This window comes from Macrotis lagotis, chromosome 1, assembly GCF_037893015.1.
Source record: "Macrotis lagotis isolate mMagLag1 chromosome 1, bilby.v1.9.chrom.fasta, whole genome shotgun sequence".
NCBI classification, from domain to species: domain Eukaryota; kingdom Metazoa; phylum Chordata; class Mammalia; order Peramelemorphia; family Peramelidae; genus Macrotis; species Macrotis lagotis.
In genome coordinates, this window is record NC_133658.1 from 188,849,103 (window position 1) to 188,873,964 (window position 24,862).

General features: G+C 38.5%; 1 protein-coding gene across 3 annotated transcripts in view; it reads left to right on the plus strand.

Moving 5' to 3' along the window:
- Window positions 1–1,759: 1,759 nt before the first annotated feature.
- The window catches only part of FDFT1 (farnesyl-diphosphate farnesyltransferase 1), a 61,652-nt gene continuing 38,549 nt past the window's right edge, over window positions 1,760–24,862 (plus strand). Inside the window, exons 1-3 of one of the 3 annotated variants that reach the window (XM_074209516.1) lie at window positions 1,760–2,007; window positions 19,204–19,301; window positions 23,023–23,206. In XM_074209516.1, coding sequence (XP_074065617.1) covers window positions 1,909–2,007; window positions 19,204–19,301; window positions 23,023–23,206 — 381 coding nt within the window. In that variant the 5' untranslated portion in view covers window positions 1,760–1,908. Of the gene's footprint in view, window positions 2,008–2,149; window positions 2,234–18,729; window positions 19,302–23,022; window positions 23,207–24,862 lie in introns of those variants that run through there. The other 2 variants (XM_074209517.1, XM_074209515.1) reach the window with 2 other exon arrangements.

The following is a 24,862-nucleotide window of genomic DNA, read 5'->3' on the forward strand; positions in this document are numbered from 1 at the left end:
GTAGTTGGAAAAATAAAATATTAAAAAAAGTATACTTCAGTTTTCATTCAGATTCCATCAGTTTTTTTTTTTTGGTGATGGATAGCATTTTTCAACAAAAGTATCTTAGAATTGGCTTGAATCATTGCATTGCTGAAAGTAAAAAATATTAATAGCAGCTCTTCATGGTGGCAAAGAATTGGAAATTGAGGGGATGCCAATCAATTTGGGAATGGCTGCACATATAATGGTATATGAATGTGATGGAACTCTATCATTTAATAAGAAATCATGAGGGGCAGGACTTCAGAATAGCCTAGAAATACATGCTCATACGATGTACAATGTTCTCCTGGTTCTGCTTATTTGAGTGCATCGGTTCATGTAAGCCTTCCCAGCATCACAGTCATAGGTTATAACTTATTCAGCTATTCTCCAATTAATGGACACACCCATAATTCCTGATTCTTTGCCACTAGGAAAAGAGCTGCTATATTTTTGTATGTTTTTTTTACCCTTATTCTCCAGAATAATTGGATCAATTTACAACTACTAACTGTGCAGTGGCATCCCAATTTTCCCACGTCTCCAACCTTTGTCTTTTACCCTTTTTTGTCAGATCAGCCGGTCTGATAGGTGTGGGGTGGAACCTCAGATTGTTTTTATTTGTATTTAATCAATAGAGTATTTTTATATGACAATAATTTTAATTCCTTCCTCTGCAAACTGCCTGTTCAGATCCTTTGACCATTTATCACTTGGGGAATGACTTGTATTCTTACTAACGACTCAGTTCTCTATTTGAGAAATGAGGTCTTTGTCAAGGAAACTTGCAGTACATTTTTTTCCCCATTTTCTGCTTCCCTTCTAGTTTTGGGTGCATTGGTTTTGTATGTACAAACCCTTTTCAATTTTATATGATCATCTGATGCATTTTACAACCCACAATGTTGTCTTTCGCTTGGGCATGAATTCTCCATAGATCTGACAGGTAAACTCCCGAGCTCCTCCCCTCATCTACCTGTGCGGTCCCCTCTTTAGTCCACGTCAGGTACCAATTTTGACTTCATTGCTATATGGTTGGAGGTGCTTGCAGCTCTAGTTTTTTTGGTGGTTTTTTGTTTGTAGGTTTTTGCAAGGCGATGGGGTTCCGTGGCTCTCCCGAGGCCACGCAGCTAGGTGATTACGCCCCCCCGGCCGCCCCCTCTACCTAGTTTTTGACAAGCTGCTTTCCGGTTTCCGCAGAAACGCCCCGTCGGATGCTTCACTTTTTGCCGTTGCCGGCGGCGCATCCCTCGGAGGGCTGTCCGGGGGCTTTTGTTCCGCCTCGGCCGCCCCTCGGCCCAGGGAGCCCGGAGCTGGTGCCGGAGTCGCGCCGGGCGGGGCCCCGAGGGCCGGTGGGCGGCAGCGGGGCCCCGCGGGGAGCATCGCCTCGAGCCCCGGGCGGTGTCTCGGCGGCCCCCGCGCCGCCCCAGCCTCCCGCCCGGATCCGCGGCCCCTTCCCCTCCGGCCTTAAGTGGCGCAGAGGCCGGCACCCGGGGGCCTTCGGAGCGGCAGCCCCAGCCGGCGGGCCAATGGGCTTCGGGAAAGCGTCTGTCACACCAGGCTCGCCCAGCTTGCCTATTGGCCGGCGTCATCCTGGTGCGAGCAGCTTGGGCCAATGAGCACGTTTCACTCGACCCGGCGATCTCGGGAGGGGGCGGGACCTCGATCCCGAGGCACCGGTTGGTGGCCGGGAGCTGGAAGGGGCGTGCCTAACGACTTCGAACGTCCTCCGGCCGCGGCGCCCGGCCCGGGGCTCCGCCCCCTCAGCTGCCCCGGCGGAGTGTTCTGTCAGTCACGGCGCCGGCGGTAACCCGGGGAGGCTGAGGAAGCCGGCGGCGGGCCACCTGCGAGCCGAGCCGCGCCGCGCCGCGCCGCGCCCCCGCCATGGAGTTCGTGGAGCTGCTCGGCCACCCGGAGGAGCTGTACAACCTCCTGCGCTTCAAGATGGGGGGCGCCCGGAGGGTGATGCCCAAGCTGGACCAGGTGAGTGGGGCGCGGCCCGGGGCCAGGCTGCATCCTCCCGGCGCGGGCTCGCGGCCTCGGGGGGAGATGGGTAGAGCCGCCCCTGCCCCCCGCGGCCCGCACCCCACCCAGCCCCGGGGCCCCACCCCGAGCACCGGCATCGCGCACCGGGACGCTTCCAGGCATCACCCGGGTAGGGTGTGGGGCCGCACCTGGCCTCAAGGTCACCCATCCACCCCCGTGACAGGTGAGGTCCCGTATGGAGGCAGCCGGGGCCCGACTTCATATTCAGAATTCCGGCCCGGGAGACGCAAATTTAATTATAAAATGAATTTTTAAAAAAACGACGAAAAAGCCTTTAAATAAGGTCAAGACCTGTTTGTCCCATGCATTCTTCCTTGAATATTAACTCTGGGTCACGATTTCCTCCTCTGCAACATCAATGGTGTATCAGTTCATTTTTTTCTTTTACATTTTATATGTTATTATTCCATTTTTTCCAAAACAATATTCACGTTTAGCCAGTTCTAAACCTCTCCCCCCTCTACCAGATTCACCATACATAATACTGGAGGGTGAAAAGAGGATTCTCTCCTATGACTTAGTAGAAAAAACTGAATTATACCGGGAGACTGGTCACCATCTGAATGATCTCCGGCAAATCTTCTTTGGCTGCTTCCCCCATCTTTGAGATGAGAGGGCAGATTTGAGAGTGTCCAGAACTGGGCATTTGAAAGAATTTCCTTTTGAAAGACAAGAGAGTTGGTCTTGAAGCCAAGAGATAGTAGATTTTTATAAGAATTTTTTGAAAAGTCTGTCATAGTCAAATGAACTTTAGTCAAAGATTACCCGGAACAAGCTTACATAATGGAAGAAAGAAAAGAAAAGAAGACCTTTGCTTTTTAGGAGTTATCTTCTAGTGCCCACAAGAAAACAAATTGTAAGGTTGAGTGGTAAAGATTCAGATTACTAAATGAATTAAAAGTGAGGGAAATACTAGGATCATTTTAGAAAAACGGATTTTTGTTTGAACCTTGAAGCAGGCAAAATTTGGATTGTTAGAAAGGAGGAGAGGGTGAGAAAAGACTTGGAGGTGGCATTGCCAGTTTGTGCAAAGTTATGGAAACCTGGTTTTGAGAGGAATACCTCTAGGACCCCTGAGAACACTCAGAATAAATGAATAAAAGCTGGGAGACTTGGAACTTGATGTGGTATATGAAACCACAAGAGATGATGGAAAGCCATTGATCGAGTATTAAGCACTTACTGGGCACCAGGCTTTGTGCCATACAATGGAATACAAAAGGAAAAACAAAAATAGTACTTTTTTTTTTCCAAGGAGCTCTCATACTAATGGGGAAGACCACTTATATAAATCATAACATATAAGATAAATACAAAGTGATAGAGGCTCACTCCAGAGAGCACGGCACAAGCGGGACAAGCACCTCCTAAAATACCCAGGACTTCAGAGCTTAAAGGAAGCCATCTAAAAGGGGGAGGTTAGAAAGACTTGCAACCTAGACACAAGGACTAGACTGCGAAAAATCCCTGAGATAAATAGGGTGTGGAATGTTAACTGCAAGTAGGTCAGTATCCCAAGATTACAGAGGGTAGGGAAGGGAGGAGAATGTAAGAAGATAGGAAAAGTAGGGGCCAAGTGAGGAAGAACTTTAACTGCCACACAAAGGAGTTTCTTTTTGACATTGCTGGTAACAGGACACTGCTGGAGTAGATGTGACATGACCAGACTTATGGAAGCTTACTTAGGCAGCTGAACAGAAAATGAATTGGAATGGGGAAAAGACTTAAGCAAGAAGAGCAATTAGAAAATTAGTGCAGCATAAAAAAAGATTATGAGACTTGAACCATGGTGTCAGCTTTGTGAGGAGAGAAAAGACCTGGAAGAGAAGAGATGTAAAACTAGAGACACTGGGCAACATATTAGTTGAGTGATTGAGAAAGGAGATAGAGATTACATTGAGGTTGTGAATCTGGGTCACTGGAAGACTGGTGTATTCCTTTCAATGGTAATAGGACAGTTCAGAAGAAACAAGGGTAGTGCTTGGGAGAAAAGATACTGAGTTTTGTTTTGGACATGTTGAATTTGAGATGTGAGGTGAAAGTTGGGAGTTAATGATGTTGAGATGTTTAAGTCATAAAAATGGGTGTTTGTCAAGGAAGCCTTGAGAAATACTTATCTCTGGAGAACAGTGTTAGAAACAACTATAGGGGCAGCTAGGTGGCGCAGTGGATAGAGCACTGGCCCTGGAGTCAGGAGGACCTGAGTTCAAATTCGGCATCAGACACTTAATAATTAACCTAGCTGTGTGGCCTTGGGCAAGCCACTTAACCCCATTTGCCTTGCAAAAATCTTAAAAAAAAAATAGAAACAACTATAACAGGAATATTGCAGGATAAGCACTATTTACTGAGGCAATTTGTTATTAATGAGGAAGTTTACCAAAATGTATATTTTCTCCTTAGTTTCTGATCTTTAAAATACTTTTCCCTCATTTAGGATGAGAGATGAACCAAGAATGATTCAGGTTGCAATCCTATGCTATTGGCAGGATAACAGAAATTGAGAACTTAGAAGAAAGATTGGGGGGGGGGTGTGAGTTAATGTTCTCCACATGGTGAGTTTAGATGCCATTGGGACTTCCAGTTTTAAATGTTCAGTAAGGCAGTCAGTGATGTGGGGGACTGGAGTACAGGAGAGAGAGATTAAGACTGGATATATAAATCTCAAAGTCATCTGCACAGAAATAGTAACTGAACTAATTTGAACTATTTGATGCTACCAAGAATAAAGAGAAAAGGGCCTAGAACAGATCTTTGAGGGTAAATCCATATTGCTCTAAAAGTGTTTAAATGAATAGGCAACTTCCATTAGAAGACCTGTAAAAAATCTACACTCGAAGAATAGACTTTACAAAGAGTTTTTACTTTTTTTACGAAAAGGTCCTTTTCTTCAAAAGAAAAGTTTCACTTGCTGCAGGTATCCATTCTCTGATGGATCATCAGATGTGTAGCTAACTCCTTCCACCTGTGCTAATACTCCTCATCCTTTGTAGTTCTTGTCCATGTCCTCTTTTTATCCAAGGCACTGGTGGTTTATTGCTAAGAGTTCAAGGAGGAACAGCACCTCTGATGTGAGGGCTTACTGAATTCTTCAGGGCTACTTATCCATATTTGTAGTTTACCTAGTATTCAACTCTCACCTGTGGCTCCAGGAAGCTATAGCATGCAGCCATACCTCAGTAAAATCATCTTGGCAGACTAAACCAGATTGAGAATGACAGAGGGGCCTCAAACTGATCAGTGAGTTAGAGGGATGTGAAGATTTGCCCTGATAGAATAGGCAAATGAGAACAATTTGTCCCAAATCCATAAAGGCTGCTGAACACTCTGGAACCCCTAGACTTGGTCAGGCATCAGAGATGCCAAGATCAGCCATTTTATCCTCAGCCATCATTAGTTATTTTGACTTTGCTACTGTACATCAGAACAATGGAAGAGAGAGTGAGGCTGATGACTGGTATTCCAGTCTGCCCCACTCAAGATGTCACTCCATGATGTTTTTCAGCCTCTGAAAACAAAGAACAAACAGCAATATTCTGAAGATATAACATCGTCTCTCCTCTTGTTACTACTTGACTAGACTCATCACCTTTTCAAATCAATATTATGGCAAAATTTTTTATTTCAATTCTTTGATGTTCTCCATTGTCGTTCATGTGATTTTGATTCTTTAGAACTCCTGGTGTGCCTTGATTTGCAACCAGTTATTAATCACAGAGGGAAATATGGGAATAAGAAAGATAAGCTTTGGTGACATTGAACATCATACTATCCTTGAGAACACTGCATATTTTCCAAATGCAGTCCAACCTGTTCTCCTCTTATTCAATTCTGGGTCTATCTCATTGTCCATCTACAATGCCTGCCCAAAGATAAGTACAGTTGTATCTCAGTTTTTGAGTACATTATTTTTTCCACTTCATTTCTTCTATGTGAATTACCAAGCCAATTTTTTAAATAACTGTCATTGAAGAATCCCTATAATGTTCCGAGACTCTGATGCAATTGGTACTGTATTTATAAAAAGGAGCATGTCATCCCTATTGGATTTAAAATACTCTATTCATACAAAAGTTTTGAACAATATTAAATGTGCTTTAATAGAAAGATCTTTTGTTCTTTTACTTTTTTTTATTTTTCTGTTACAGAAATCTTGTCTGACAATGTATGCAATATTTGGTCCTGGAAATTCTCCTATCTTTCTACATTGAAGATATAGATCTGACTCATCTATAATAATAATACCTACCTCAAAGAGCTATGAGGATCAAATTAGATAGTATATTAAATGCTTTGTTAACATTAAGGCACTATGTAAAATCAAGCTGCTATAATCATTTATTTGAACTCAGGTACTCCTGACTCCAGGGCTAGTGCTCTATCCACTACACCACCAAACTGCCCCTCATGTATTCATTATTAAGTTCTTTTTAGTGATATTGTAACCATTCTATATGTTGATCAGATTTTTTTTTTGCTCCTCTTAATTTTACTTTTCACATTTTCATAAAGATTTCTCCATGTTTCTCAAAATTTCTCTTATTTGTCATTTCTTGCGGTGCAAAAATATTCAGTTATATTCATAGCATTTTTTATTAACTCAAAAAGAGCTTCTATTTCAGTATATAAAGTACTTTTCTTTCTATTTGTGGTCTCCTTCCTTGGGTTATATGCTCAATAGTGAGATGTCTGGGTCAAAGGATAAGAGTGGTTTAGTGACTTTTCTCATAATTTCAAATTCTTTCAGGAATGATTAGACTACTTCACAGCTCCATGAGAGTTTTGATAGATGTTTTGCTCTAGTTCCCTACAAGATTTTGACATTTTCTATTTTTGTCAGTTTTGCTTATCTAAAGTGTATCAATTAGAATTTCAGAGTTGTTTCAATTTGTATTTCTCTTAATTATTTGTGATTTGGAATATATTTGTCTATTGTTAACTTGGACTTCTTTTGAAAACCCCTTGTTTAATATATTCTTTGTTCATTTATAGATCAGTTAGGGAATATCTGATACATTACACATTTAGATTAGTCCCTTAAATATTTTGGAAATAAGACTTTTATCAGAGAAATTTGCTATAATTTTTTTACCCTGCAACTATTTTCTGTCCTAATATTAGCCTCATTTGGATTGTTTTTTCTTATCCAGCCCTAACCTCTCTTCTGACTCTTATATTTCTCTATTATATGTTAGACATCTTGAATTAGATGTCCCACAGATATCTTAAATTCACTGTTTAAAATTGAACTCATCTTTCCTTCCAAACCTTCCCTTCATAACTTTGTAATTAGAGGATGTCATCAACTTCCTAGGCACCCAAATGGGAAACCTAGGTATTACCTTGACCTGTCACTCTCTCATTTTCCAGATCATGTGTATTACAAAGGCCTGTCAAGTTTATCTTTGAAACTTCTATATATACTTGTGCTTCTCTTCTGACATTGACATCAGCCTAGTTCAGGCCCTCATCATCTCATATTGTGCTATTGAAGTAGTTCTCTGATTGGTCTCCTCCCTGCCTAGATTCCCACTCCAGTCCACCTCCAAAGTTATCTTCCTAAAGGTGGATGTGACCACTTCACCCTAGGTCTTCCATTTGGAGTTCAAAAGCTCTTTATAAGCTCTTTTTTTTTGTAATCACTTTCCAACTCCCCCCCTTCCCCCCCCCATCCTCCAAACATTGCCTGACACATCAGTACATAAAAAGTGTTTATTGACTAGATAATGCAGTTATTAAAACACTGACTTGGGAGTCTGGAGGACAGGAGTTCGAATCCAGCCTTAGACACTTGATATTTACTAGCTGTGTGACCTTGGGGATGTCACTTAATTCTGATTGCCTCCAAACCATGGCCATCTCCAGTCATCCTGATTCATATCTGTTCACTGGACCCAGATGGCTCTGGAGGGGAAAGTGCAGCTGATGGCTTAGCATAGCCCCCTCATTCAAATTCAAGTCATTTTCTTTAGATGACAAATATCATCATTGACTATACAAACATTTAAAATTTTACACAATCAGAATTTTGTGCTTTATTTTATGTGATCCTTGCTGTCAGTTGCTTAATCATGACTATTCCTTTCTCCTTCACAGATCTAAAATACTATGCTACTCTGTGGTTGTTTCTTTTTATTGTTTACTTTTTTATTCTACTGATCAATCTTATCTTAACCAATACCAAATTGCTTTGGCGCTTTATAGTACACTTTTAGATCTGGTACTGTTTTTGCCTTTCCTTCCCTCTTTTTTTCGCCCCCTCACAATTATCCTTGAAATTTTTGCCTTTTTTTTTAGACACATGTATTTTTTATTTTTTTCTAGTTCTATAAATTATTCTTTTGGTAGCTTGATTGAAACAGCACCAAATGAATATAGATAGTATTGTCATTGGTATTATATTGGCTTGGCATATCTGTGACTAATTAACATTTGTCTTTTTCTATTATGTAAAAATTTTATTTGTTTTTCCAATTACAGACAATGGTAGTTTTTACTAATCGTTTTTTTTAACAAGGTTTTGAGTTTTACAATTTTTCCTCCCAGGCCACTTTCCCCAGAAGAAAGCAATCTGATATAGATTTTATAGTTGTAACCATGCTTATCATAGATCAAAACTGAACATGTGAGCGAAGAATCAGATCCAAAAGGAAGAAATAAATCATTAGAGATAACAAAATGCCATAATACACAATGCAACTTTTTAAGAAAGATTTTATTTATTATGAGCTTTACAATTTTTCCCCTAATCTTGCTTCCCTCCCCCTCACCCCCCCACATTAGGCAGTCTATCAGTCTTTACATTGTTTCCATGGTATACATAGATCTAAGTTGAATGTGATGAGAGAGAAATCATATCCTAAAGGAAGAAAAATAAAGTGTAAGAGATAGCAAAATTACATAATAAGATAGTCATCTTTTTTAAATGAAAGGTAATAGTCTTTGGTCTTTGTTCAAACTGCACAATTCTTTCTCTGGATACAAATGGTATTCTCCATCACAGATAGCCCAAAATTGTTCCTGATTATTGCGCTGATGGAAAGAGCAAGTCCCTCAAGGTTGAACATCACCTCTATGTTGCTGTTAGGGTGTACAATGTTTTTTCAGTTCTGCTCATCTCATTCAGCTTTTTCGGTTCTGCTTATGTCATTCAGCATCAGTTCATGCAAATCCTTCCAGACTTTCTTGAATTCTCATACCTCCTGGTTTTTAATAGAACAATAGTGTTCCATGACATGCATATACCACAGTTTGTTAAGCCATTCCCCAATTGATGCACATTCACTTAATTTCCAATTCTTTGCCACCACAAACAGGGCTGCTATGAATATTTTTGTACAAGTGATGTTTTTACAAACCATTTTCATCATCTCTTCAGGATATAGACCCAGTAGTGGTATTGCTGGATCAAAGGGTATGCACATTTTTGTTGCCCTTTTGGCATAATTCCAAATTGCTCTCCAGAAAGGATGGATGAGTTCACAGCTCCACCAACAATGTATTAGTGTCCTAGATTTCCCACATCCCTTCCAACATTGATCATTGTCCTTTCTGGTCATATTGGTCAGTCTGAGAGGTGTGAGGTGGTATCTCAGAGATGCTTTATTTTGCATTTCTCTAATAAGTAATGATTTAGAGCACTTTTTCGTATGACTGGATAGTTTTGATTTCCTCAGCTATAAATTGCCTTTGCATATTCTTGGACCATTTGTCAATTGGAGAATGGCTTGTTTTTTTGAAAATTTGACTTAGTTCTCTGTATATTTTAGAAATGAGTCCTTTGTCAGGAAATGCTAGTTGCAAAAATTGTTTCCCAATTTACTACATTTCTTTTGATCTTGGTAACAGTAGTTTTGTCTGTGCAAAAAATTTTTAATATAATGTAATCAAAATTAATGACGGTCTCCATCTCTTCCTTGGTCATAAACTGCTTCCCTTTCCATAGATCTGACAGGTAAGCTACTCCTTGATCTTCTAGTTTACTTATAATATTTCTTGCATACTAACTTCCAATTTTCCCAACAGTTTTTTTTTATCAAAGAGAGAGTTTTTATCCCAATAGCTGGACTCTTTGGGTTTATCAAACAGCAGATTACTGTAATCATTTCCTGCTACTGCACCTAGTCTATTCCACTGATCCACCCCTCTGTTTCTTAGCCAGTGCCAGACAGTTTTGATGACTGGTGCTTTATAACATAATTTTAGATCTGGTAAGGCTAAGCCACCTTCTTTTGTACTTCCCCCCCACCCTTAAATCCTCGAAATTCTTGACTTCATTTCTCCATATAAATTTACTTAACAACTTTTTTTTAACTCATTAAAGTAATTTTTTGGAATTTTGATTTTTAGGGCACTAAACAAGTAGTTTAGTTTTGGTAGAATTGTCATTTTTATTACATTAGCTTGCTCAACAATGAATAGTTGATGTTTGCCCAGGTATTTAAATCCTATTTTTATTTGTGTGAGAAGTGTTTTGTAATTGTTTTCAACAAGTTTTTGAGTCTGCCTTGGCAGGTAGACTCCCAGGTATTTTATTTTTTTCCTGAGGTTACTTTGGGATTTCTCTTCCTAGCTCTTTCTGCTGTATCTTGCTAGTCATATATAGAAATGTTGAGTATTTATGAGGATTTATTTTATATCTTGCGACTTTTCTAAAGTTGATAATTATTTCTAGTACTTTTTTAGATGATTTTTTTGGGATTCTCTAGGTATACCATCATGTCATCTGCAAAGAATGAGAGTTTTGTCTCTTCCTTCCCCATTCTAATTCCTTCAATTTCTTTTTCTTCTCTTATTGCTGAAGCTAACATTTCTAATAAGATATTGAATAGTAGTGGTGATAATGGGCATCCTTGTTTCACCCCTGATCTTATTGGGGATGCCTCTAGCCTATCCCCATTGTATATAATGCTTGTTGATGGTTTCAGATAGATACTGCTAATTATTCTAAAGAACAAACCATTTATTCCTACACTCTTTAGGGTTTTTAGTAGGAATGGGTGCTGTATTTTGTCAAGAGCTTTTTCAGCATCTATTGATAAAATCACATAATTTCTGATAGGTTTGCTATTTATATAATTAATCATACTGACAGTTTTTCTAATATTGAACCAGCCCTGCATTCCTGGAATAAATTCTACTTGGTCATAGTGTATTATCCTAGTGATAACTTGTAATTGTTTTGCTAGGATTTTATTTAAGATTTTTGCATCTATATTCATCAGGGAGAATGGTCTATAATTTTTGTAACCAGTTGTTCCTTAAATGTTTGATAGAATTCATTTGTGAATCCATCTGGCCCAGGAGGATTTTTCTTAGGGAGTTCAATAATGACTTGTTGAATTTCATTTTTCTGAGATAGGGTTGTTTAGGTATTTAATTTCCTCTTCATTTAACCTGGGCAACTTTTATTATTCTAAATATTCATCGATTTCATTTAGATTGTCATATTTGTTGGCATAGAGTTGGACAAAATAATTCTGAATTATTACTTTAATTTCCAACTCATTGGTGGTGATTTCACCTTTTTTCATTTATGATAACTAGCAATTTGGTTTTCTTCTTCCTTTTTTAAATCAAATTGACCAGGGGTTTATCAATTTTATTGTTTTTTTTTTCATAAAACCAGCTTGTGGTTTTATATAGTTCAATAGTTTTCTTGCTTTTGATTTTATTAATTTCTCCTTTAAATTTTAGGATTTCTAATTTGGTATTTAATTGGGGGGTTTTAATTCGTTCTTTAATTTTTTTTAGTTGCACATTCATTGATTCCTTCTTTCTCCAATTTTTTCATGTAAGCATTTAAAGATAAATCCTCTGACAGCCGCCTAGAGTGAATCCCATAGGTTTTGTTATTTTGTTTCATTACTGTCTTTATCTAGGATGAAATAATTAATTCTTTCTATTATTTGTTGTTTGAAGCACTCATTCTTTAAAATGAAGTTATTTAATTTCCAATTAGTTCTGGTTCTATATCTCCCTGGTCCAATATTATTTATGATCTGAGAAAGATGTGTTCACAATTTCTGCCTCTCTGTAATACATCATTAGGTTTTTATACCCTAGTACTTGGTCAGTTTTTGTGGAAGTGCCATGTACTGCAGGAAAAAAGTATATTCCTTTCTATCCCCATTCAGTTTCTTCTGTAAGTCTATCATATCTAGGTTTTCTAACAATCTATTTATCTCCTTAACTTCCTTCTTGTTTATTTTATGATTCGATTTATCTAAATCTGAGAGTGGGAGGTTGAGATCTCCCACTAGTAGAGTTTTGCTGTCTGTGTCTTCCTATAGCTCTCTCAACTTCTTCTCTAAGAATTTGGATGCTATACCATTGGGTGCATACATATTTAGTATTGAAATTACTTTATTGTCTATGGTACCTTTTAGGAAGATATAGTTTCCTTCCTTATCTCTTTTAATACTATCAGTTTTTGCAACTTGTTTGTCTAAGATAAGGATTTGCTACCCTCTGCTTTTTTCTACTTCAGTCTTTTACCTTTACTCTATATGTATCTCTCTGCTTCAAATGAGTTTCTTGTAAGCAGCATATTGTAGAATTCTGGTTTTTAATCCACCCTGCTATTCACTTACATTTTAAGGGAGAGTTCATCCCATTCACATTCAAAGTTATAATTACTAATTCTTTATTGCCCTCTGTGCTATCTTCCCTCTGTTTGTATTTTTCTCCCTTCCCCCCCTTTTATCCATATTCCCCAGCATTTTGTTTTTGAATACCACCCCCTTCAGTATGTTTGCCCTCCTATATCACACCCTCCCCTTTCTTTCCCCTTTCCCTTTTTCCCTTTTCCCCTCCCTTCCTTTTGTTATTTCCCCTTATTTCCCCCACTCCCCTTCCCTTTCTCTGTCCCCCCTCCCCTTTCCCCCTTTTAATACTTGAAAGGTTAGATGTTTTATAAGTTAACTGAGTATGTGTAGGTTGACTTTAAGCCAAGTCTGATGAGAAGAAGATTCAGGTGTTTCTCCTCTGCTCCCTTCTTCCCCTCTATTACCATAGGTTTTTTGTACCTCTTAGCGTAATGGATTTGTCCCATTCAATTCCCTCCCTCCTCCCGTCTCTTTCCTGTCCCCCTTTTTAGGGAGGTAGTGTATTTTTTTAGATCATTCTATCTAGGTCATAGAAAATTCTGAGTGTCTTTCCCTTCTAGTTCAGTATATTCTATTGGATAGAGTCAAAATTCCTGGGAGTTATTAGAGTCTTTCTCCCAAGTGGGATTAAAGCCAGTTACATCCCATTAGATAGCAGTCTCATGGATAGGTCATGGATGTCCATCATTTCTGGCTAGGTGTATTCTCTCTGTTAGAGTTACATTTCTCAGGAATATAGCCAGTTTCAATTTACTGGATTGCATTTTTTTCCTTTTACCGCCCCCCCCCCTTTTTTTTTACCTTTTCATGTGTCTCTTGAATCTCCTGTTTGATATCCAAATTTTCTGTTTAGCTCTGGTCTTTTCATCAGAAATTTTTGGAATTCTTCCATTTTGTTAAATGTCCATCTTTTTCCCTGGAAGAGGAGGCTCAGCTTTGCAGGAAAGTAGATTCTTGGCTGCATTCCAAGCTCCCTTGCTCTTCGAAATATCTCATTCCAGGCCCTTCGATCCCTTAATGTTGATGCAGCCAGTTCCTGCATGATCCTTACTGTGGCTCCTTGATATTTAAATTGCTTCTTTCTGGCTGCTTGTAGGATTTTCTCTTTTATCTGATAGTTCTACAGTTTGGCCACAACATTCCTTGGTGTTTTCATTTTAGGATCTTTTTCTGGTGGGGATCAATGTACTCTTTCAATAACTACTTTGCCCTCCAATTCCATGATATCAGGGCAATTTTCCATCACTAGATCCTGTAATATTAAGTCCAGGCTTTTTTTTCTCTTCAATGTTTTCAGGAAGTCTTATAATTTTCAGGTTGCCCCTTCTCGATCTATTCTCGAGGTCAGTGGTTTTGTTGATGAGGTATTTTATATTTGCTTCTATTTTTTGATTTTGTTTAACTGATTCTTGCTGTCTCATGGAGTCATTAGTTTCTGTAGACTGTTATTTTTTTGGGGGGAGGAGTTTTCTTCATTAACCTTTTGCAACTCCTTTTCCAATTGGTCAATTCTACTTTTGAAAGAGCTTTCCATTTGACCAATTGAGGTTTTGAGAGAATTAATTTCTTTTTGCATTTGCTCATTTGATGATCTGAGAGATTTATTCTCCTTTTGTGTTTGTCCAATTGTACTTTCTAAGGTTTTGTTTTCTTGTTGCAAGGTATTAATTGTCTCTCCCAAATTTTTAAGCTCCTTCCTTATTTCTTCAAGGAAGTCTTTCTGTGCTGGAGACCAGATTGAATTCTCCTCAGAGGTTCTAGGTCTTTCTGAGTTGGGGTCTTTCCCTTCCAGGAATTTTTCTATGGATCCACCTTTCTGCTGACCCTTCTTCATTATGCTAAGACCTTGAGTTGGGGGGCGGGGCTGGTTCACCTGGGCTTGAGATACCTGAAGGCTTTACTGAGTGCAGTTTCTCTGGCTGGCCAGCAGGAGGTGCTGGTTGCCCTCTCTGGAGTGTCTGTGACCTTGTTTGGGAGGCCTTCTCCCTTTGCCCGAAGGCAGGGGTTGGAACTATTGAATTCTTTTGCCTTCAATCAATGGTGGGCTTTACCGTGGCCTGAGGCCATTCCTCAGCTGGGCTGGTTCTTCTGCTCACACACCTGGGTCTGAGGCAGAAGTAGTTTGCAATTGTTTGTTTTGGAGGAGGCCTCTGTGCAATCGAGGCGTGGGCTCAGAGTTTCTCAGACCTGAGGAGCCCAGGGATGGCATCCACAGCTCTCCTGCATCAGACCTCTCCCCGCAGCCCCTTCCCCAAGCTCCAGGGGGACAGCACCAACACCAGCGCCTCTGCTTCCCTGCGGACCCAAGCCCCCTTCGTACAGCCCCACTGCTGATCCAGCAGGTCTGCTCTTGGGCCCTCAGACTCCTGGTTCCAATTCAGCTGTTGATCTGGCTGATCCCGGGCTGATCTTCCCTCGGAGCCCAGACTCACCTGCCGGTACTCAGCCAAGGCTGCTGTGGGAGACAAATCCTGAGGTAGATTTTCCTTTCCTGGCTTTTCTTTCTGGGTTTCCTGGCTCGGATTTCTTTTAAGAGGTTTGTTTCATGTGATAGATGGGAAAGAGATCAGGAGACTTTAGAACTGTGCCTGTCTTCTCTCCGCCTTCTTGGCTGGAAGTCCCAATTGAAGTTTTGAGAGAATTATTTTCTTTTTGCATTTGTCCATTTGTATTTTCCAAGGATTTGCTTTCTTGTTGCAAGGTGTTAATTTTCTATCCCAAATTTTCCAATTGATTTTTAAACTACTTCCTGATTTCTTCAAGGAAGTCTTTCTCTGCTTCAGACCAGATCTTATTCTCCTCAGAGGTTTAAGGTCTTTTCCTTTTAGAAATTTTTCTATGGACCCTCCTTTCCACTGGCCTGTCTTCATTTTATGTTGGGGAGGGGCTGGTTCAAAGAGCTTTAGTGTTGAGTTCACTAGAGGCTTTACTCATTGGGTTTAGTAACTCCAAGTGGGCTGGCCAGTAGGTGGTGCAAGTTGCTCTCTCTGGAGTGTCTGTGACCTTGATTTGGGCCTTCTCCCTTTGCCTGGGGGTGGTGGTAATTGAAGCTGCAGAATACTTTTATCTTTGAACAATGGTGGGATTTGCCCTAGGGCAAGGTCATTGCTCTCCCTATTCACAGCTGACTGAGCTCTGCTGCTCACACCTGAGCCTCGGGTGGAGGTGGGCTATAGTTGTGTTTGTTCTGGGAAGAAGCTTCAGCTGAAATGAAGGTATGAACTGAGTTCCTCCAGAGCAGAGAAGCCCAGGGATCATTGTCTGCAACTCTTCCACACTGGAACTTACCCTCCAGCCCTGCCAGTAAGTTCCAGACCATCAGTGCCACAACCAATGTCTTTGCTCCCCAGTTGGCCCATGCCCTGGCAGCCAGTCGGACCAGGCTCTAGTCCCACAACTGATCAGGCTATTCCTGCTCTCAGGCTTTCCCATAATACCACTTTTAAAAATTGAAGATATTAAACTGGTCTTCATTTAAACTCCACAGTTCCTTCTCTGGATAAGGATGATACCATCTATCACAAGTCCCTTAAATTTGTCCTTGATTATTGTGCTGCTGAAATGAACAAAGTTCATCATAGTTGATCTGTCACCCCACATGTGTATATAATGTTCTTCTGGTTCTGCTCATTTCATTCAACATCAATTCATGCAAGTCTTTCCAGGCTTTTCTGAAATTCCATCCCTCATGATTTCTTACAGAATAAAATAGTATTTCAGTACATTCATATACCACAGTTTGTTCAGCCATTCCCTATTTGATGGGCATCCCTTCAATTTCCAATTCTTAGCCACTACAAATAGGGCTGCTGTGAACATTTTTGTACAAGTGATATCTTTACCCTTTTTCATAATCTCTTCAGGATACAGATTCACTGGTGGTATTGCTGGATCAAAGGGTATGCATATTTTTATGGCTCTCTAGAAAAGCTGGATCATTTCACAGCTCCACCAACATTATATTAGTGTGCCAGATTTCCCATATCCTCTCCAACATTAATCATTATCCTTTCTAATCATATTGGTCAGTCTGAGAGATGTAAGGTGGAACCTCAGAGATACTGTAATTTGCAATTCTCTAGTCAATGATTTAGAGCAATTTTTATATGATTATAAATAGCTTTGATTTCTTTGAGAATTGTCTTTCTATATCCTTTGACCATTTATCAATTGGGGAATGATTTCTTTTTATATAAATTCTCTATGTTTTAGAAGTGAGTCTTTTGTTAGAAACATTAGTTGTTGTAAAAATTGTTTTCCAGTTTACTACATTCCTTTTAATCTTGGTTGCAGTGGTTTTGTTTGTGCAAAACCTTTTTAAATTAATGTAATCAAAATTATCCAGATCTGACAGGGAAGCTATTCCTTGTTTCCTAATTGACTTATAGTATGTTTTTATGTCCAAATCCATAATTAATATTTTCCCAATTATTTAGGTCTGTATTTATGCAAAGAATATTTTATAATGGGATTCACATAGCTCCTATATAAATCTTGGTAGATTACATTCCCAAATAACTTACAGCTTTTGTTAAGTTATTGTCAGCATTATTTCAATTGGTGTTTTGAAATCATCACATCCATGTTCTTTGAATAAAACATTATAGACAAGATGAAATCCATTCCATGTAGCTGAATGGACAATGGATGTGAAGTCTTGACTTGGGTACAAATTCTAATTTAGTGATTTGCTATCTGTGTGATCTCTAACATTGCCATAGCCTCTCTGGCTATCAGTTTTTTTTTATATCTCTAAACTAAGAACCCATTTCTTAATTCCTATACTAAAATAAGGGGGAGAAAGAATAGGAGTAAAAGATATAATGAGAGAAATAAATTCTGTCCCTAGATCTGGAGATTCATATACTATATAATAATAGTATGAGGAAATATAGTATAGTATAAGGAAAAATACAGCCTATAAGAAAGTGTTTTTTGGCTATTCATGCTCTGAAGCCAAGTGATTATAATTAGATATAGTTAAGAAATAGGTGAATTTACTATTAAAATAAAAATCAAGTGGATTGTTAATTTGTTAATAGGAAAGCTAATTTTTCAAATGAAACAAATTTCATTAACATACATATGGTTTATATTCATTCTTTTTTGAGCCTTTGATATAAATTGGAAAAATTCCTGTAATTTTTTTCAATAGGTTAAGTCTAAAGTAAATATATGTATATGTACACATACATATATGTGTGTGTGTATATCAGTTTTAATTTTTGTTTGGAAAACATTTTGGTTGAGCAGTTAGGAGAGTTGATTTGAAAAGCTCATATGATTTCCATTATAATTACATCAGAAAAATTGTTAGAAAATTATTTTTCCTTTGTACAGTTTTCCATTATTCTTTTGTTTTTGTTGTTTGGTTGTGTCTGATTGTTAGTGAAACCATTTGGGGTTTTTTTGGCAAAGGTACTGGAGTGGCTAGACATTCCTTCAGCTCATTTAAGAAATGAGGAAGCTGTCAAACCAGGGTTAAGTGATTTCCCCAAGGCAACACTGCTAGAAAGTGTCTGATTTGAACTGAGGAAGATGAATTTTCCCAACTTTGAGCCTAACACTCTGCCCTGTGCCACCTAGCTGTCCCTTATTTCTTGTTTAGGAAGGGTAAATAGTCTAGTGAGCTACAACTCAACTAAAAGACCAGCCCACATTGTAAGTCAACAAGGGAAGATAGCCAGGTTCTGTAACAGGAATATCCAGCTTTCCAGTGATTTCAATTCTTATTTTGTGGGTAGTAGCAACTGTAGTTAGTAGCTATAGTTTCAGGAAATGGAAGTATTTTAATTTTTCAATAAATACTAAACTTTTTGAGAATGACAGCATTCATAAAATTAACGCTTGTTTTGAAGTCTTGGGACCTGGGTTTAAATGTGTGACAAAAACTCACGTACCTACCTGGGTTCTCAGTTTGCTCTTATGTAGAGGAGGTTGGACTAGATAACTGTCTCTAAGGAGCTGTCTGGCTCTTTTAAATCTGTGAACCTCAATTAAGAAGGTAACAATATTAAAGTTCAAAGTTAAAAGGATCTAGGAGTGCTGGGTCCCTCATGGGTTTGAAGGGGTTAAGGAAGTGGGCATTTGTTATTCCTTATGGGGGGGCGGAGCATGGAGTGGAAGTGGGAGTCTCAGGCCCTCAGGCTGTTTTTCTAGAGAAACTGGGGAGTGCGTATTTGTTTTGGGTCTGGGAGGTCGATACCTCCCTACTCGGGCTGTGGATTTTCTCCCTCGGGCCATGAAGTGCTGAGCCCAGCCTCCCATGGCTGCTGCCTGCTGCACCAAGGCCGGGGCCCTTTTCAAGCTCACTCTGGGGCTGACTCCTGCAGCTGCACCCAGGGCCTCCGGGATAGGGGTCGGGAGCTCCCCGCGCTGTGGTGTCTTTGCCTTCTGCCCCTGGACTGCTAGGGAGTGGTGCAGGGGAGAGGGTGCCTGCTACTGGCCCCCTCCCCTCCCTCGTCTCCCCCAGCCCCGGGCCTCCTCTACTTCCACCTCCACCTCCACCTGTCTTCTCGGTCCACAGGACACCCTCAGCGATGGCCTGAAAACTTGTTACAAGTACTTGAACCAGACCAGCCGCAGTTTTGCAGCAGTCATCCAGGCCCTGGACAGTGAGCTGCGGTGAGTACTGTCATCTGCTACTCTGCCCTCCTTCCTGGAAGGAGATCCCCCGGGGAGAGGGGGAGTTGGCTCATCTGATTTGTGTGAAGTGGACCTGAGGTTGTTCCCAAGAGTTGACTTGAATACAGCCCAGTATGCCTTCTTTTCCATAATGTGTCTGGTTTAGGTTGTTTTGCAACCCATCTAAAAGTGTCCAGAATTGAATTGTTCACATTTTTAATGGAAATGCCCCTCGAGGCACCTTGACATTTATTGAAGTTTGAAAAGGGGACTGGCATGTTTCACTTTTAGGGGTCAGTGGCCATTTTATTCCTGCAGGATTTTGTTAAGGATTTTTTTTAAAAACAATACCTCATTTTCTTGACTGAAAAGTATTTGTAACATTTCATACACAAACCATATATATATATGTGTGTGTGTGTGTGTGTGTGTGTATATGTTTTTGAATTAATAGAACTAATTCTTGGGGGGAATAGTGAGGACAGCCTGTTAATCTGTTAGAATCAAAACACATGAGTAAGGAAAACTAGTATAGATGTAGTTAATTGTAAAGAAAATTTTAGGTGAACCTTTAATTTTCATGTGGTGATCAGAGGGCATTATTGCATGTAAAGGTGGGGGTGTGATCCAGAAAGCACTCATGACCTTGACTATGTGACATCCAAAGTGTATTTATCTTTTTGTTTAATTTGAAATTTTTCTCTGTAATCTGATTGTTAACATATAGTATTGACACAGCTTGTAAAGAAGGAAGTTCACATTTGAAGGTTTTGTTTTTTCCTGGGGTGGGGATGAGGATCTTCTTTGTCTTTGAGTATATTTCTTTAGTAGTAACATATGTTTGAAAATTATATCAAATTCTTTCTCTTTTTTTTAACCTAAAATGTGTTAGAGCACTTTGTCTATACTAAGGTTGCAAAAAAGGAAGAAAGAACAGTCCCCATATTAAAGTTTACATTTTAAATTAATATTTTTGCTAACTGAAAGTTGTTCATAACTACCATACCAATTTTTCAAAACTGAACATTAGTGAATACTTGATTCAATCAGTAGTCTCCTAAAAGATATTTCCACTTATCTTTTTCTATTTCCAACCATTCCTTTATGCATTTACTTTCCTTTTGCATCTATTTTAATTTTGATATTCTTTTGCTCAAAGCATCTCCATTACTAAGTAAAATGTTTACTCCTTTGTTAGTCAGTCCCTTTGGATCTGGCCTCCTACTTTTAGGAACTTTTTTTTTTTTTTAGTTTTTGCAAGGCAATGGGCTTAAGTGACTTGCCAGAGGTTACACAGCTAGGTAATTAATTATTAAGTGCCTGGGGTTGGATTTGAACTCAGGTCCTCCTGATTCCAGGGCCATGCTCTATAGACTGCACCACCTACTTGCCACCTCCTACTTTTACAGACATTTCCTTTTTGTTTACTTATTTTCATTTTCTTTTGCTTCTCTCTTTAAAAATATTGATATATTTTGTTTTACCATTATCCTCATTACCATAATATCCTATCTTTTCCCCAGAGAAGAATCTTTTATAACAAAGAATAAAAAAGGGGAAGAGAGTAATAGCTAAAACTAAGGCAACAATTTAATCTGAAAATACTTTCAAGGTTCCTCCCTCTCCCCACAATGATGTTCACTTTTGGAGATAGGACACATAGCCATTTTCCTATATCTTTTTCTGAACATGCTTGATGGATATAAAATAAAGCCCTTGAAAATTTTGTTGTTCTTTCCATTTAGTCATGTTAAAAATTATTTTCCTGATTCTGTTTATTTCACTTTGTTAGTTAATACAGCTTTTACCATGTTTTCCATATACTTAATAGCCAGTCTTATTTTATAGTACTCTGCTTTAGTTTTCTTTATATTATCAAACCAGGATTATTCCATCCCTCCTCCAGACACCTAGTACTTCCTCACCTTGATAACCTGTTTGTTCTCATTCTTATTCCTGAAATGTTCTCCCTTCCTCTATCTTGGGAATTCTTCCCCTTCATTGAAAGCCCAAAGGTATGAGGGGTGGGATGCATAAGAAGTTTCAGGAAAGCAAGCAAATCACTGATAAATTCTCTGAGTCTCTACTGGAGGGGTAAAGGAACCCCCATCACTACATACTGGGTGCTGTGACTTTCTTTGAAATCTTTGGAATCACTTATTATCAGAAGCCCCAGTGACTTAAGATTAATATACTTCCCTTCAAGAATTTCTTGCAGAAAATTGCTTAGGATTTCAAAATAAATCTGTACTTCCAGAGTGCAGCTGTTAAATTAATATAATTTTTCAGTATCGAAAAGGACCACTCCACCAAATAAATGGTGGAATGACTTGCATTATGCTATATTTATTATAGTGAGGGGTATGTATGCTATGCAAGACATCTTTCTCATTTGCCTTTTCCAGAACCATTCCACACCATGGTCTGATTTAATAGGAAAGAAAACTTAATGGTGAAGGTGTGGATGCTGCTAAGAGTCTCTTGGTTTATCTTCTTCTATATTGGTGAACAACTCTGCACACCATCGACACAGGGCATGCACCGTGGGATACAAGTGAAACCTATTAGACCAACCTATTTGCTTTCCAAACCAAGCAACACAGTCATGCCAAGAGATAGCCAGCATGCTGCATATGTGGAGAATGCACTTAAACTCCCCTTTGTAGAAATTTTCTTTCTTCTCAAAACAGAAATAAAGAAGAAAAACCTTTATATTATTGGTAGTTTTGAGCATTAGGTATTTTTCCCAATGAAGTCAAAAGGTTCCTAAGCATATGATTGTGAATGGTCAAAATAGTGGGTAGAAATCAAGTATTGTTTTTTTTCCATTTTCATTATGTACAAATTTTGAATATGAATGCAAGGACATAAAGCATTAATGGAGTCAAAAATATTTTTGTGAAAAGTTTCTATACAACTTTAGAATAATTATAAACAAACCTGCTAAGTCTTTCTCTCCATTGCCCTCATTTGGATTTATAAAAACAAGTGAATTTCTTATTAGTGGCAACTGAATGGTGCTTTGTAGCATTTCTATCATATGGTAGAATCCATCCATTTTGTTTGTGATGATTGCTTTTTCCCATTTGCATGATTGTCATTTTGGTAGTCATTGTGTATATTTCCTGGCTCTGCTTATTTCACTTTAAATTTGTTCGTGTAAGTCTTTTCCATATTTCTCTGTATTCATCATGCTTGTTCTCATCATTTCTTATAACATAGCACATTTTTAATGATTTGCAGTATATTTTTCATATTTTTAATCACTGTTATTTCTTTGGTTGAAAACTGTTTATAATCTTTGAGTACTTATCTATTGAGGAATGATTCTAGTTCTTAAATGAATTTGTGTCAATCCTTTATACATTTTTTTTCAGAAATATTTGCTTCAAGGATTTTTGTTTTGTTTTTTTGTCCACTCAACAGTTTCTCATGGTCTAGTTCTGTCTGTGAAATTATTTTGAATAAACTGCCTGTGTGTATATAAGAAGTATCATATAAAAATAGAATAAGGAATAATTGTGTGTGAGAAAAGCTTGGCTATTTTAGCTTTCCTATTGTTTTATTTTTGAATAAATTAATTTACTGTTTTAAATGATGGGGTTAATATTATATATGACATGCCATTGAAATATTTTGTAATTTGTAGAATTCACTAGTATACGAATTTATTCAGAAAGTGCCTTGAGACATAAATATTTCTTCTTTTTTTTTTCCCCAGCAATGCTGTGTGCATATTTTACCTGATTCTTCGAGCTCTGGACACTGTGGAAGATGACATGTCAATTAGCATGGATAAAAAGGTCCCTCTGTTGAAAAATTTTCACTCCTACCTGTACCAGCCAGATTGGAGATATATGGAAAGTACTGAAAAGGATCGGCAAGTCTTAGAGGACTTTTCAACGGTATAAAGACTAAAAATAATCATCTTAATTTTTTGACAGATGATTTGTAGTTGACAGCTGGTTGCCAAAGACATGAATCAGTACTATATAAAATTATACAGGGTTCATAATTGATTTTTTTATTGTAGTAGGACAGATTCCAGTTTACCAAAATGTCTTTTTCCCATTAAAAACAGTTACATTAAAATTGAATCAATTCTCAGACCACAGGGTAGTTGAATTCAAGTTTGTGTACTAGAAGCCCTGGTTGCCAAGAACCTTCTGAATCTCACTTTCTTTGATGGTAGTAATAATAAGCAAGACAGTTTTAGGTCAGGGATTTTGGTATAAGAATGGAAACTCCTGTAGGTAGGAAATCCAGGGTCAGAAAAACAATGATGTTTTCAAAGATGACAGCAGGAAGGGGGGGATACATAGCCAAACAATTTTTTTCTTATTTCAATTTTTAGACCTCTTGTATGATGATCAAATGCTAGGATAATATCTGTTGTTATTTATTTCTTGTTTTTGCAAGGCAGTGGGGTTAAGTGACTTGCCCTAGGTCACACAGCTAAATAAGTATTAAGTGTCTGAGGACAGCTAGGTGGCCACAGTGGATAGAGCACTGGCCTTGTAGTCAGGAGGACTGGAGTTCAAATCCGGCTTCAGACATTTTGCCACTTACTAGTTGTGTGACCTTGGGCAAGTTACTTAACCCTGTTACATCCAGGGCCATCTCCAGTTGTTTTGATTCATATCTGGTCATTGTATCCAGATGGCCCTGGAGGAGAAAATGAGGCTTAAATCCAATTCATGTGCTTGTCAAGGCATCACCTACCTGAAGTCATGGTCTTCTTCAAGAATGAAGGACAAACAGTATTAAGTGTCTGAGACTGGATTTGAATTCAGGTCCTCTTGACTCCAGAAATGGTGCTCTATCCACGGGGCATCTGTTCTTTAAAATGAGAATTTTCACAGTGATAATGTACTTTTAAGATAAATTGTGTTACTTTAGAAATTCTTTTCCTGGTTCTTTCTTGAATTACTGTTTTTTGATTGCAAGTCATTTTTGTATTGTGGAATTTCAGTTCCTTTGGATTTTTATTCATGCTGTAGGACAATGATTTTTAAACTTTTTTGTTTTCAAATATTTTGGTAACTAGTTTCATTTATAATTTTAAATAATTTATTTTTATGCATTTAAAAACACTGACAAATAGGTCTGTAAATTTTAAACCTTTAGAAAATTGATTATTTTATGTGCTTAAGTACATTAAGTAGACATTTCCTGCAGTGGTAGAGATGGCCACCATTTCATATCTTTTTATGCTTTTCAACTCTTCTTCCATGGAGTTTTTCAACATGTTAGATGCCACTTTTTTAGGTCTTTAAATATTGCCTGAGATCCATTGTACCATTCAAGCTATTCTGCAATAATTTGTCATAGCTACCTAGCTGACTCATTTCTTATCATAAGATATTTCATATTCTTCTAAAAAAATTTATATTTAAGGCCATGGGGTTAAGTGACTTGCCCAAATTCACACAACTAGATAATTCTTAAGTGTCTGAGGCTGGATTTGAACTCAGGTCCTCCCAATTTCAGGGCCAGTGCTCTATTCACTGTGCTACCTAGCTACCCCCTATTTCTTATTCTTATATGCCAGATTCCACTGT